This window comes from Lissotriton vulgaris, unplaced genomic scaffold (assembly GCF_964263255.1).
Source record: "Lissotriton vulgaris unplaced genomic scaffold, aLisVul1.2 SCAFFOLD_722, whole genome shotgun sequence".
NCBI lineage: Eukaryota > Metazoa > Chordata > Amphibia > Caudata > Salamandridae > Lissotriton > Lissotriton vulgaris.
This window is the reverse complement of record NW_028247608.1, coordinates 868,229-881,566: the sequence shown is the minus strand read 5'-3', so window position 1 is coordinate 881,566 and position 13,338 is coordinate 868,229. Positions and strand designations below refer to the sequence as shown.

General features: G+C 51.2%; 1 protein-coding gene across 1 annotated transcript in view; it reads left to right on the top strand.

Annotated features, from left to right (window-relative positions):
* DNAJC5 (DnaJ heat shock protein family (Hsp40) member C5) overlaps positions 1 to 13,338 on the top strand; it is a 109,182-nt gene that overhangs the window by 69,266 nt on the left and 26,578 nt on the right. The window contains exons 3-4 of the mRNA XM_086949752.1: positions 4,366 to 4,579; positions 8,790 to 8,961. Coding sequence (XP_086805878.1) covers positions 4,366 to 4,579; positions 8,790 to 8,961 — 386 coding nt within the window. The remainder of the gene's footprint in view (positions 1 to 4,365; positions 4,580 to 8,789; positions 8,962 to 13,338) is intronic.

The window sequence follows — 13,338 nt, the reverse complement described above, 5'->3', positions numbered from 1 at the left end:
TGTCAAGTAGGATTGAAGATATAGTAAACCGGGACCAGAAGGGAGGAAAGGCAGAAGTGTAATACATGGAATTGGGCTCGTGACTTGTGAATGTAGTGGTCTTTCTCAAAACACTGAAACCTCACTGGGTGGTATGAATGTGGTGGATAGCTGCAATGGGTGTCTGGCAGGTGTGTAAGGAAGGAACAAAAGGGGTGAAGGGAAAGCTTATCAGTAGGGAAAAGGTACCTTGACACTTTACACAGCTGGGAGAGTTCACATAATAAATCGAGATGAGCCCTGTTACTGCATTTCAAAGAGACATATCATTTTACACCTGACTAGGACATCCCAGCCCACCGACCTGCATCCCCTCCTCACACTTACTGTGGTTGATCCCTAGCTTTCATCTTGCTTCCTCGGCACAATTTCTCCCTTGTCTTCCGAGCCTTTTTGAACCAATGTAATAATTGGTTCGAGTAATTTACCTGCCATTCCTGTAAATAAATCTTTGCAAATTTTACCCCTGAGCTTCCTTTAAACCTTAGTCTTCATAGCATGTTCTCGGGTTGCAGGAGTGCCGTCCTGATGCAGAGAGACAGCCTCCTATAGGGCCTTTGGTTTTTTTCATGAATTTATAACTTCTCACACATCCTTTCCTTCCACCTTCTGTGACAGGAGATCTTCCCGGCACAGCAGGTTGATTAGAGGACAGATGCTCATGCCCAGAAGTTCTGGGTAGCACACTCTCCTGGCCCAATCCGGGGTCTCTAGGATGACTTTGGCCCTGTCATTCCTGACCTTCCCTCCTCAGTCCAAATGCTGAAATTATTGACCCTCTTATTATAGCCTTGTTCTTTCAACAATACACTGTTTTGGTCACTGTTCTGGACACCTATCCAATCAAAGCCTGTGAAACTTGAAATTGTCATGTCAGTGAGGTCCCACTGATATCTGTAGTGGTAAAGCCAACAGCTTTCCAGACCTTGTAGCACGGGAACTCATTGCAGATTTCAGAGATAAGTTGTGCAGCTAGCCATTACACAGACTGAGGTAGGCTGTATTTTGTGTTACGACACTTTATATCACCTGTATGTGTTTAGCCCATATTCTAACATTGTTAGGGCTTTGCAGAAATTTCACAAGTCCCTTGACTTCCAGCTTTTCATGATTCTAGGGTTGAAAATCACAGACCTCGTCTGAATCCGATTATAGTGATCTGTTACCCATAGTGTGTCCTAGTTGTGTTCTCAGTTATATGGTTATTCCAGCAACTGTGGGAGTATGGTTTTGATGTTTAGGCATCCGGGCTGGAGGAGGTAGGCATTTTCTATTACATCTTCAAGAATGATGGGTACTCCTGTTGCCACACCGGTGGGATATATGTGGTGTTTATTGTTGGCAAGTGCTGTTGAATTCTGTTTGTAATATGGCATGTTTGGGACTTTTGTCCAAAGTGTTCCGTTGGATGTTAGTCTGCAGCATATCATGGTGGGAAGTACAGATTTGAATATTATAGAAGGTCACTTACATTGCACACCTCTTGTAATGTATGTATGCAAGGTGTTCCCTTTAATACACCCTGTAGCAAATGTGTGTGTATTGTTTCTTAGTGGTTAGTGCTTTGGGAGTCATCGGAGAGCTGGCTGTGTGGCATACCCAGGCTCTACTGGCTGTATGAAAGGGGGTCTGTTTAATGTATTCTGTGGGGAGTTTGTGTGTTTGCAACATATGCTGTGGCATTCATTCCTGTTGGGTAGCTAGCATTTTGGTTCCTTGCTTATTTATGGAAATGATCTTAGCACAAACCTAACCTGAAGGTCCGTGGAGTACTGTGTAATCGCACATGGCCCTCCAACTCCAATCCGCTCTCTGGTTTCAATGATTTGTTGAAAGAACCTGCCTGAATAAGCTGCACAGCATGGCGGCATTTGGGAGCTGGCCCTCAAAGAGAAGGAGACCTGTTGATTGAAGGAGAGAGTCCCTGTGGCCATGGTGTGTGTAGTCCCTACTTGCCTACCCTCAAATCTTCACTGGCAAGTGGTGTCAGCCCTGGCTGCTGGGCAGGAGGAGCCCAGTGAGGAAGTGGACAAAGACTTGTTCTCCAGGAAGCTATCAAATCAATAGTCTTTGAACAGAGTTTTGGGAAGTACTTATGGTGAATTAAAATCAACCGTACTGTGGACTAAAGAAAAGGACCAGGCTCAAAGGCAGTACTGTTTCGCTCAAAAAACACAACAGGGATGCTAAGGGTCTAAAGAGGAAGCTACAAAGAACCAGTACATTCATAAGTAGTATGTGTAAGGAGAGCAGGAAGAATGTGAAATAATACCCATCAGCCCACCCAATGGCGGAGTCTCGTCATCTGGGTTTTGTTAAGAACTGGTATCTGCTAAGTACCTCCTTGATTGTATGTAGAGGAATACTAGCGACAGATCCACCAGTGATAGAGAGCCAGCTGACAGAGTAAATTAACTTGGGTGGACGACTTGATTGTATCTGGTTTTGTTTACCAGTTGACATGTAGGGGTTGACGGGTGGGTCCAAGCTGGAGTTAAAGCATTTATTGCTTTAAATGTGCTGGGTACTCTGCTTTCATTTGTGGCAGTTTGTTTTGAAAGACAATTGGCAGTGCTGGTCATGGCACATGAATAGTAGTGCGTGTTACCTAAATGCGCGGCCCAGATCTCTGTACTGGGGTGAATGTATGACATTGTTCTGCATTCTGTCCATCAATTGTTCTTTTTGCACTTGTCACCCCGAGTGGGCAGAGTATGCCCAGCCGTGGGTCCCGTGCTCTCCATGTAGCTGGAGTCAAGCTATCCTGGCTGATGAGGGTTGAAACCCCGAAACCGGTCCTAGGATGCTGGTTTCCAGTCCAGGGAGGACCTGGCTTGGCAGTTCAGGCTGGACTGTTCCCATGGGCACAGGGTCAAGACCGATTTGCATATGGCTGGGTTCAAACTGGAATGGCATAGGGAGCAAAACAACAATGGATTTAGTCTCAGATATCTGTATTGGAGTGAATGTATGACATTGTTCTGCATTCTGTCCATCAATTGTTCTTTTTGCACCTAAATGCGCGCATTACACTGTTGATGGCCTCAATACCAGCCCACAGGTGTTGCGAGTATGGGCGTTGCAGAAATTCCAACAAGTCCCCTGACTTCCAGCTTCCATGATTCTAGAGTTAAAAATCACAGACCTCGTCTGAATCCGCTCATAATGATGTGTAAAGTATGGCATACTGATCACTCCGGTGGGGGCACACTCAAGTGATTCTTTTACACTCTTCATGAGTATAAGGCAAGTATGGCGAGTGTGTGAGGTCTCTGCTTTAGAGAAGGAATCTACCATGGTTTGACCAGAGGGCATCACTTCTACTTTGAACACCACGAGTTAAGCAACTGTGAGAAGAGCAGAGATATTGTGCTTCTCTTACGGTGTAGTCGTGGCATCTCAAACGTAATATCTAGAGGTGAGCCCTGCACATCTTGGAATGCTGACAGTAGAGCTATGGCTTTCAGGTGCACAGTGGATGCATAAGAAGTGCTTGAGCACCAGGACCTTTAATGAATTGGTGTTTCCGATGCGAGGAAAAGAGAACTTGGGATATTACTAGAGACGTGGAGATAGAAAGGAGACTGGTGTACAAGGAAAATTGTTCAAACGTTGTCGGATAATCAAAACAGAAATTGGCTGGCAGTTATGTTAAAAGAAAGAAAAAATCCATGTAATTAATTTGCAGAGACATTTGACATGCTGTGCCATTCATAATGTTCAATGTGCTAATGTTTGCCTTTGTCCCCCCTAATACAGGGGGTTCATAAGGTTAAAAAATGTTTTGGCTTCTGATTATTGCGTATGTTTTCCATAAACCCCTATTAGTAATGAACGTGTCTGGATGGTAAGGTAAATGTTCGTGTAAGTCAGAGTTTTGGGAATTTCATTTTATGTTAATGGTTAATGCTATGTCATTAGTGTGCAGAATTATTTGTGCTGCACGACAGGTTAGTATGTTTATAGTTTTCTGCTATTTGTTGAGTTGGGAGTGCAGTGTGAGCCCACCCTTTTGACTCCATATGTTTTAGTATGATGGAGTCACTTGCCACTGAAGAGGAGCAGTCTACACTTGGGTGAGCACAAGCATGGTCATGGTTATAACCTCCGCCCGACTGGCACCCTGGCCTGCACATGCGAAGTTTGGACACAAACCGGGTGGGAGGTTATACAAGAAAGACCAGGACACCCAGTAGCCTGCTTTCACTATTCTGTGAAAGGCCAACACTTTATTTTATGTCACAGAGAACCATGTTGTTTCATCTGTACAAGTTGCGGCTTCCTAATAATTTCTCACATGTGATTTGTGTTTTCTCCTGCCTCCAGGAAACTGGCACTGAAGTATCATCCCGATAAGAACCCCGATAACCCAGAAGCTGCAGAGAAATTTAAGGAGATTAACAATGCTCATGGGATACTGACCGATGGCACAAAGAGGAACATCTACGACAAATACGGCTCACTTGGGCTCTACGTGGCCGAGCAATTTGGCGAGGAAAATGTCAATACCTACTTTGTGCTGTCCAGCTGGTGGGCAAAGGTAAGAGTTCAGCAGAGACTTCCATTTCCAATTCAACACCTCTGCTCTTCCCTGCTTCATGTCTCTTAGCCAAATTGTACTCCTGACTCTCTCTCTCCCTCTCACCCTCCAACCCCCCTCTCGGCTCCTTCCTCCAGCCCCTTTCTCTTCTCTTCCATCTAGCCCCTCTCTCTTCTCTTCCGTCTAGTCCCTCTCTCTTCTCTTCCCTCTAGCCCCTCTCTCTGCTCTTCTTTCCTGCCCTCTCTATGCTCCTTGCTCCACGCCCACTCTTTCTGCTCTTCCCTCTAGCTTCACTCTGCACTTCTCTCCAGTCCCACTCTCTGCGGTCTCCTCTAGACTCACTCTCTGCTCGATCCTCAAGACCAGTTCTCTGCTCTACCCTCCAGGCCAGTTCTCTGCTCTACCCTGCAGGCACGCTCTCTGCTCTACCCTCCAGGCCGTTCTCTCCTCCAGACCCACTCTCTGCTGTTTCCTCCTGGCCCACTCTCTGCTCTTCTCTCTAGCCCTATTCTTTATGCTCTTCCCTCAGCCCCGTTCTAATCTCTGATTTTCCCTACAGCACGATGCTCTCTGCTCTTCCCTACAGCCCACTCTCTGCCCTCCCCTCCAATCCATTACCCTCTCTGCTCATCAATCCAGCCCCTTCTTCTCGTCTCGTCCCCCAGCACTTCTTTCTTCTTGGGCCCCCAGCACCATTCTCTTCTTGTTCCTCCAGCCCCACTCTCTGCCCGTCCCCTAGCTCCACTCTCTGCCCGTCCCCTAGCTCCACTCTCTGCCCGTCCCCTAGCTCCACTCTCTGCCCGTCCCCTAGCTCCACTCTCTGCCCGTCCCCTAGCTCCACTCTCTGCCCGTCCCCTAGCTCCACTCTGCCCGTCCCCTAGCTCCACTCTCTGCCTGCCCCCTAGCTCCACTCTCTGCCTGCCCCCTAGCTCCACTCTCTGCTTGTCACCCCTAGCTGCGCTCTCTGCCCGCCACCCCTAGCTCCAATCTCTGCCCGTTGCCCCTAGCTCCAATCTCTGCCCGTTGCCCCTAGCTCCACTCTCTGCCCGTCGCCCCTAGCTCCACTCTCTGCCCGTCGCCCCTAGCTCCTCCCTCTGCCCGTCGCCCCCTAGCTCCACTCTCTGCCCGTCGCCTCTAGCTCCACTCTCTGCCCGTTGCCTCTAGCTCCACTCTCTGCCCGTCGCCCCTAGCTGCGCACTCTGCCCGTTGCCCCTAGCTGCACTCTCTGCCCGTCGCCGCCCCTAGCTCCACTCCCTGCCCACTCCACCTAGCTCCACTCCCTGCCCGTCGCCCCTAGCTCCACTCTGCCCGTCGCCCCTAGCTCCACTCTGCCCGTCGCCCCTAGCTCCACTCTGCCCGTCGCCCCTAGCTCCACTCTGCCCGTCGCCCCTAGCTCCACTCTGCCCGTCCCCCCAGCTCCTCCCTCTGCCCGTCGCCTCTAGCTCCACTCTCTGCCTGTTCCCCCTTATCCCACTATCTGCCCTCCCCCCAGCCCCACTCTCTGCTAGTCTCCCTTGATCGTCCCCCTGGCCCCGCTCTCTGCTCGTCCACCCTAGCCCCGCTCTCTGCTTGTCTCCCCCTGACCCCGCTCTCTGCTCGTCGTCTTCCCCCTGGCCCCGCTCTCTGCTTGTCCCCCCCTGGCCCCGCTCTCTGCTCGTTGTCTTCCCCCCTGGCCCCGCTCTCTGCTCGTCCCCCCTAGCCCCGCTTTGTGCTCGTTCCCCCCCCCCCCCTCGGTCCCGCTCACTGGTCGTCTCACCCACCCCCTGACCCCGCTCCTTGCTTGTTCCCCCCCCTGGCCCCGCTCTCTGCTCGTTGTCTCTCCCTGGCTCCGCTCCCTGCTCGTCTCTCCCTGGCCCCGCTCTCTGCTCGTCGTCTCTCCCTGGCTCCGCTCCCTGCTCGTCCCCCCCTGACTCCGCTCCCTGCTCGTCCCCCCCTGGCCCCGCTCCCTGCTCGTCCCCCCCTGGCCCCGCTCCCTGCTCGTCCCCCCCTGGCCCCGCTCCCTGCTCGTCCCCCCCTGGCCCCGCTCCCTGCTCGTCCCCCCCTGGCCCCGCTCCCTGCTCGTCCCCCCCTGGCCCCGCTCCCTGCTCGTCCCCCCCTGGCCCCGCTCCCTGCTCGTCCCCCCCTGGCCCCGCTCCCTGCTCGTCCCCCCCTGGCCCCGCTCCCTGCTCGTCCCCCCTTGGCCCCGCTCCCTGTTCGTCCCCCCTGGCCCCGCTCCCTGCTCATACCCCCTGGCCGGCTCTCTGCTCGCCTCTCCTGGGCCCTGATCTCTGCTTGTCCCCCCTGGCCCCCACTCTCTGCTTGTCCCCCCCTGGCCCCCACTCTCTGCTTGTCCCCCCCTGGCCCCCACTCTCTGCTTGTCCCCCCCTGGCCCAGCTCTCTGCTCCTCCCCCCCTGGCCCAGCTCTCTGCTCCTCCCCCCTTGGCCCCGCTCCCTGTTCGTCCCCCCTGGCCCCGCTCCCTGCTCGCCTCTCCTGGGCCCTGATCTCTGCTTGTCCCCCCTGGCCCCCACTCTCTGCTTGTCCCCCCCTGGCCCCCACTCTCTGCTTGTCCCCCCCTGGCCCCCACTCTCTGCTTGTCCCCCCCTGGCCCAGCTCTCTGCTCCTCCCCCCCTGGCCCAGCTCTCTGCTCCTCCCCCCCTGGCCCCGCTCTCTGCTCGTCGTCTTCCCCCCTGGCCCCGCTCTATGCTCGTCCCCCCAGCCCCGCTCTTTGCTCGTCCCCCCCCCAACCCCCCCGGCCCGCTCTCTGCTCGTCCCCCCCCCTGACCCCGCTCTCTGCTCGTCCCCCCCTGACCCCGCTCTCTGCTCGTCCCCCCCCTGACCCCGCTCTCTGCTCGTCGTCTCCCCCTGGCTCCGCTCTCTGCTCCTCCCTCCTGACCACACTCTCTGCTCTCCCCCCCTGGCCCCGCTCCCTGCTCGTCCCCCCTGGCCCCGCTCCCTGCTCGTCCCCCCTGGCCCCGCTCCCTGCTCGTCCCCCCTGGCCCCGCTCCCTGCTCGTCCCCCCTGGCCCCGCTCCCTGCTCGTCCCCCCTGGCCCCGCTCCCTGCTCGTCCCCCCTGGCCCCGCTCCCTGCTCGTCCCCCCTGGCCCCGCTCCCTGCTCGTCCCCCCTGGCCCCGCTCCCTGCTCGTCCCCCCTGGCCCCGCTCCCTGCTCGTCCCCCCTGGCCCCGCTCCCTGCTCGTCCCCCCTGGCCCCGCTCCCTGCTCGTCCCCCCTGGCCCTGCTTCCTGCTCATCCCCCCTGGCCGGCTGTCTGCTCGCCTCTCCTGGGCCCCGATCTCTGCTCGTCTACCCTGGCCCCCACTCTCTGCTCATCCCCCCTGGCCCCGCTCTCTGCACATTCCCCTAGCCCCCTCTCTGCTTGTCCCCCTAGCCCCCTCTCTGCTCGTCCCCCTAGCCCCCCCTCTCTGCTCGTCCCCCTAGCCCCCCCTCTCTGCTCGTCCCCCTCTCTGCTCTTCTCTCCTGCTCCACTCTGTTCCGCCTCCCCCCCTCCCCCCACCCGGCCCACACTTTGGTCTTTCCCCCAGCTCCACTCTTTCTTTTCTTCCGTCCAGCCAGGTGCCCTATTTCTTCTTTTCCCTTCAGCTGCACACTCTGCTCTTCCCTACTGCAAGACTCTCCTCTTCGCTCTTGCTGGGGGCAGATTGGATCTGTGCCCCAGCTCTATTTGTTAGTCCCACCCCCTCAATGTGCCGCACCAAAACTAGTGAATGTCAAGAGGGGGAAAAAAACTGACATTGCACTTTTGCCACACACATTATACCCAACTCCCTTTTACCTCACTGATGTCAGTGTCACCAGTCCTTGAGTGTTGTCCCCATTCCCTGGATCTTTTCACCCTGGACTCAGCTGTTTTCAGCCCGGGTCACGGTGCACAGACTTCTCTTTTCTCTCTAGGGACCAGTCCCTGCTCTTCTCTCTCCAGGGCCTAGTCACTGCTCTCTTTCCCCCGTGCTTGGTGCCTGCTCTCTTTGCCCTAGTACCTGGAGCATGCTGTGTGCCTCCAGGCCCAGTGCCTGCTTTCTTTTGCCGCTCCCAGTGCCTGCTCTCCTCTTCCCAGCGATCATTGTCTGCTTTTTTCACCCCAGACCAGCATCATCTATGGAAGTCGCTTTAGGCCATGGTAGAATCTGATCACTAATCCAGTCTGAGCCCTCATCGGAGTAGAGCACCTAGGCGTTCAACCTGTTGGGTCATCCTTTGCCTCTTGTGCCTGCAGGCCCTCTTCGTCTTTTGTGGCCTGGCCACAGGCTGCTACTGCTGCTGCTGCTTGTGCTGTTGCTGTAACTGCTGCTGCGGGAAGTGTAAACCTAAGCCACCAGAGGGCGATGAGCCAGAGTTCTACGTGTCACCAGAGGACCTGGAGGCGCAACTACAGTCAGATGAGCGGGGTAAGTCCCTGGGGTTGCGGGGCTGGGGGTAAAGCAGGGGAATGGATCTAGAGGAAGCACTTTGGAGGATCCCAAGTTGTTCAGGTTTTGGAGAACTACACATCTATGGCGGAAACTGCGGATACTTCAAAGCTGCGGGTTCTAGATGACCACACTCGGAACCAATGTGTTAGGGATGGTGCTAAAATAGCAGCAGTTTTAACTTCCTGCACTGATAGTTTTGGGTGGGACAAAGAGATGGCAAAGCAGACCCAAGAAAGAAGGTAAATAGAGCCACATGTATAAACCTTTTTGCCTGTCACAAACTGGCCGATTCTGTGAATCAACCCATTTGCTAACACAAAAAGGCTTTTGGAGACTTAGAAAGCCCTATTTGCGAATCTGTAACCTATTACAAGAATAGAGTGTATTCTTTCAGGCTACTAAGTTAGATCTTTAATAAGGTATTTGACGATCCTAGACCCATCATATTCAATTGGTTGATCAGTCTTGCCTGTCGGTAAAATATAGAATATTTCCCGCTTAATACAATTTCAGTTTCAGTTTCATAAGTCTTTATTTCGGTAAAATTAACCATAAAAGACATCACAAAATAAAACACACAGTATAGCATTAAAACTAACATAATACATGAATTACATAATACACGGTGCATCATTGGCTGTTCAATAATAAAAGTAATAGTGATAATAATAATAACAATAGACTGTCAGACTAGCTAACTAATGCTGTGCATATATTTAACTCTAATTAGCCAAGACCAGCCTAGAAATTTGGCTACTGATATGGCTACCGGGAGAGATGTTACCATTCCTAACAACCTTAGGGCCTCGTCTGCCCCTCTCGTCTTGAACTTCTGACAAATCGGTTTTAGCCATTTTTTCCGTGGGGCAACATATGCAGAGCATACAAAAAAGAAATGACCCAAAGTTTCCTTCTGGTTATGACACCATGGGCATGAATCCCCTACACCCCCCCTCCATTTGTGTGTAAACGACCTCAAGGGTAACGTTCCTGCTCTAAATTGATGGAAGAGTTTTCTATCAATACTCTTTGTTATGGCATCCCAGTAATGCTCCAAACTTGTATCCCCTTTATGGCTTAAAAATCTACCAGAGAGGGTTAATGAGCTATGTTCCATAATCAGTCTATTTCTATATGCCGCCCAAAACTGGTCTTTGAGATCCTTTTTTCCGGGGAACTCGCTGGTCCTGGGATCCGACCATAGCTGGATAAGGCCCATATCTGACAGTGTGGATTTAACCGCTTTAAACCAAGGGAGATTGCCACTACCCACTATTCGTCTGAGGTCTTCTATACCCACAGCAAAGGAGGCCAATTCAGGAGTTACCCATATTCTCCTCCATAATAGGATAATTCTCAGTTTGGCTAGTTCCTCTATTGGATAACAGCCCAGGTCCAACATTAAAGGAAGCATGGGGGTCGATTGAGGGAGACCCACCAAGTTTCGTAAAAATGTATTTTGTATTTTCTCAAGTTGGGACAAGTTAGCGTAACCCCATAGGTCCGCTCCATAAACAATTGCCGATCTAATCTTAATATTGTATATTTTGAGTGCTGGGCTCACTCTCTTGGTTAGAGAGGATCTCTGCTCCTTAACCAGTGTCCCACTCAACTGTGAAAATGTTAATGACAATGCGTCCAACTGAGCAGACCATCTTAATCTATGGTCCAGAACCACCCCCAGGTAAGTCATCTCATATACCTGTTCCAAATTTACACCATTAAGATTAACTTGTCCCAATCTTGGTCTATTTCTGGTAAAAACCATAAACTTGGTTTTGCTTGTATTGACCTGTAAGTCGTTGGCGTCACAAAATTCTACAAATTTGCTAAGTGCCAATTGTAGCCCCTTTTGGGTTTTTGAAAGTAAAAGCGTATCGTCCGCAAAAATTAGAAGCGGAACCTTCATACCACCTAAGCTAGGTGCGTCTGTGGGAGTATCCGAAAAATAATCAACAACTCTATTAATATAAAGGAGAAAGAGGGTGGGGGCAAGGACACATCCTTGACGGACACCTCGAGTCACTGGAAACTTTTTGGTGACTTGGCCCTGCTTGCCCCAACGAACCTGTGCATAATTCTTCTCATGGAGTCTTATAATTAAATCCAACAGGTCCATTGGCAGACCCATTTGTGACAAAGCCTCCCACAATTTGGTTCTTGGTACCAAGTCGAAGGCGGACTTAAGGTCCACAAAAGCCGCATAAATCACACCTTCACTTAAAACCACCACCTTCCAATAGATTAATAAGAATCTTAAGATCTGATCTATTGTGCTTACGCAAGGCCTAAAGCCGGCCTGCAGTGGTGCTAGAATAGACTTTTCATCCATCCATGCTGTGATCTTAAACAGCACCATCCGAGAGATGATTTTTTGGATGGCGTCTATGAGGCTAATTGGACGGTAGTTAATGGGCAGGGAGCGATCCCCCTTTTTAAAAATTGGAATGATTTCCGCCCCCTGCCAAGAGTCTAGTATCGGGGCACCATCTGCCACAGCATTAGCTATCTTCAATATGTAAGGGACCCAAGCTGCCTGATCTGATTTAAAGAGATCTGAGGGAATGCAATCTATGCCGGGAGCTTTCCCACCTTTAGTCTGGTTTAAGGCCAACTCCACATCTAGACTATCAAAAAGGGGATATCAGTCACTAAACAAGCATGGGCAAGAAATATAAGTACACTCTAGCTAAAATGAAGGACCGTCATATGGACTGCAGAGTCAATACTCCACAAATGCTTTTTTTCCATCCATTCTGTATCTTTTTTATTATTGTTTTTTTTCTTCTTTTTTTAGCTAAAAGAACAAGAATGACTATATGTTCAGTTGACAGTAATTCAAAGCCATAAGTATCTTCTATATGTGCCAATAGAAAAAACATATCTCCGAGGCATGTGAGCTGTAGATCACATGCATTGCATACTCCTGCCATCTAGTGTTGGGCCCGGATTTTTGCAAGTTGTTTTTCTCCAAAGAAGTCTTTTCAGTCACGAGGTAAGGCGACTCCTCCTTTCGGTGATAGTGTGCGTGGGCATCGACTCCATTGTTAGATTGTTTTTTTCCGCCACCGGATTCGGATGTGTATTGCTGCACTACGGTTCGAAACCGTTCTTTGGCTTTCCCTCGGTGCGCAAACCACTCACTTCGGTATTGTTTCGAACGTGTATCGCACTTGTCCGCGTATCGTATCAGTCGCGGAAAATCTATATTTCAATCAGGAAACTCGGTTGGGCCTAGCCGCGCCGGTGCACCTCGCAGTTGATGGAACGGACTCCATTCAGATTCTGTCCTCGGTGCAATTGCGAAGTATTCAAGCACCAACTCACACGAAGTGTGCAACTTCTGCTTATCTTCGGAGTACAATGAACAGGATTGAAACATGTGCAGATCATTTTTGTCTAAGAAAACGCTTCGCGATAGTCGGGCTCGACGTTGTGAAATGCAAAGCCAAAACATCGAATACACGCTGGACATCTTCAGTGAAGGTTCCTAGCAGAATTCGATGCACAAGGGGCAGAAGACGAACTGGAAGAACTTGTATCCATTCTGGAATCGGACTCCGAGATGGAAGACAACATACCTCAAGGTCAACTTCCCGTGAGTACCGAACACCCCTTGCCACAAAATCGAACTCAGACCAAGCAAAAGGCTTTGGTTCCGCAACCTTCTTCGGGCCACGGTCAGCACAGAGAAGATGTTTCTGACGCCCCGCCTTCCGGCACCGGCACGTCGTTAAGCCTTCTGGCTTGGAATTGAGGTGGGCAAAGTCAGACACCGAGCCGAAACTTTCAGGCTCGAAGTCGAAAACTGCTTCGGAGCTGAAACCCTTGACACCGAAATCAAAGGCTGCTTTGGAACCGAAATGTTCCACGCTGAAAAGTCATTCTACCCCGGCACCGAAGTGCTCAGTGCTGAAACCGAAAAATTTAACTCCGAAGCTGCAGGATCCAATTTTCGACGCTCCACCACCTAAATCGGACCCAAAACAAAAGGAACTTTATATTATTACTGATACAGGACATGTTCTTACTAAACTGCGTAAGAAGTGCAAACCTGAGTCAGAGGACACATATTATCACATTCCTTTGAAGAGCAAGATTGTTGGTACTAACCCCTTTTCTCCTTCTCTTCCACCACATTCCCCTACACCACCTTCCCACAATTATAACATTTACTTATTACACCAACTAACTCTCCACCGAAGTAGATAAGTCGTTGGAGAAAATGAAGAAAGGCGCAAAAGTGGCTAAGTAAATGGGAACTCTATAGTCTCCTTCTAATCGCGGCTCCTTTCATCGTTCCTTCTATCGTGGTGGGTCCAAGAACATGTCCTCAGACAATACTGCTGCCTC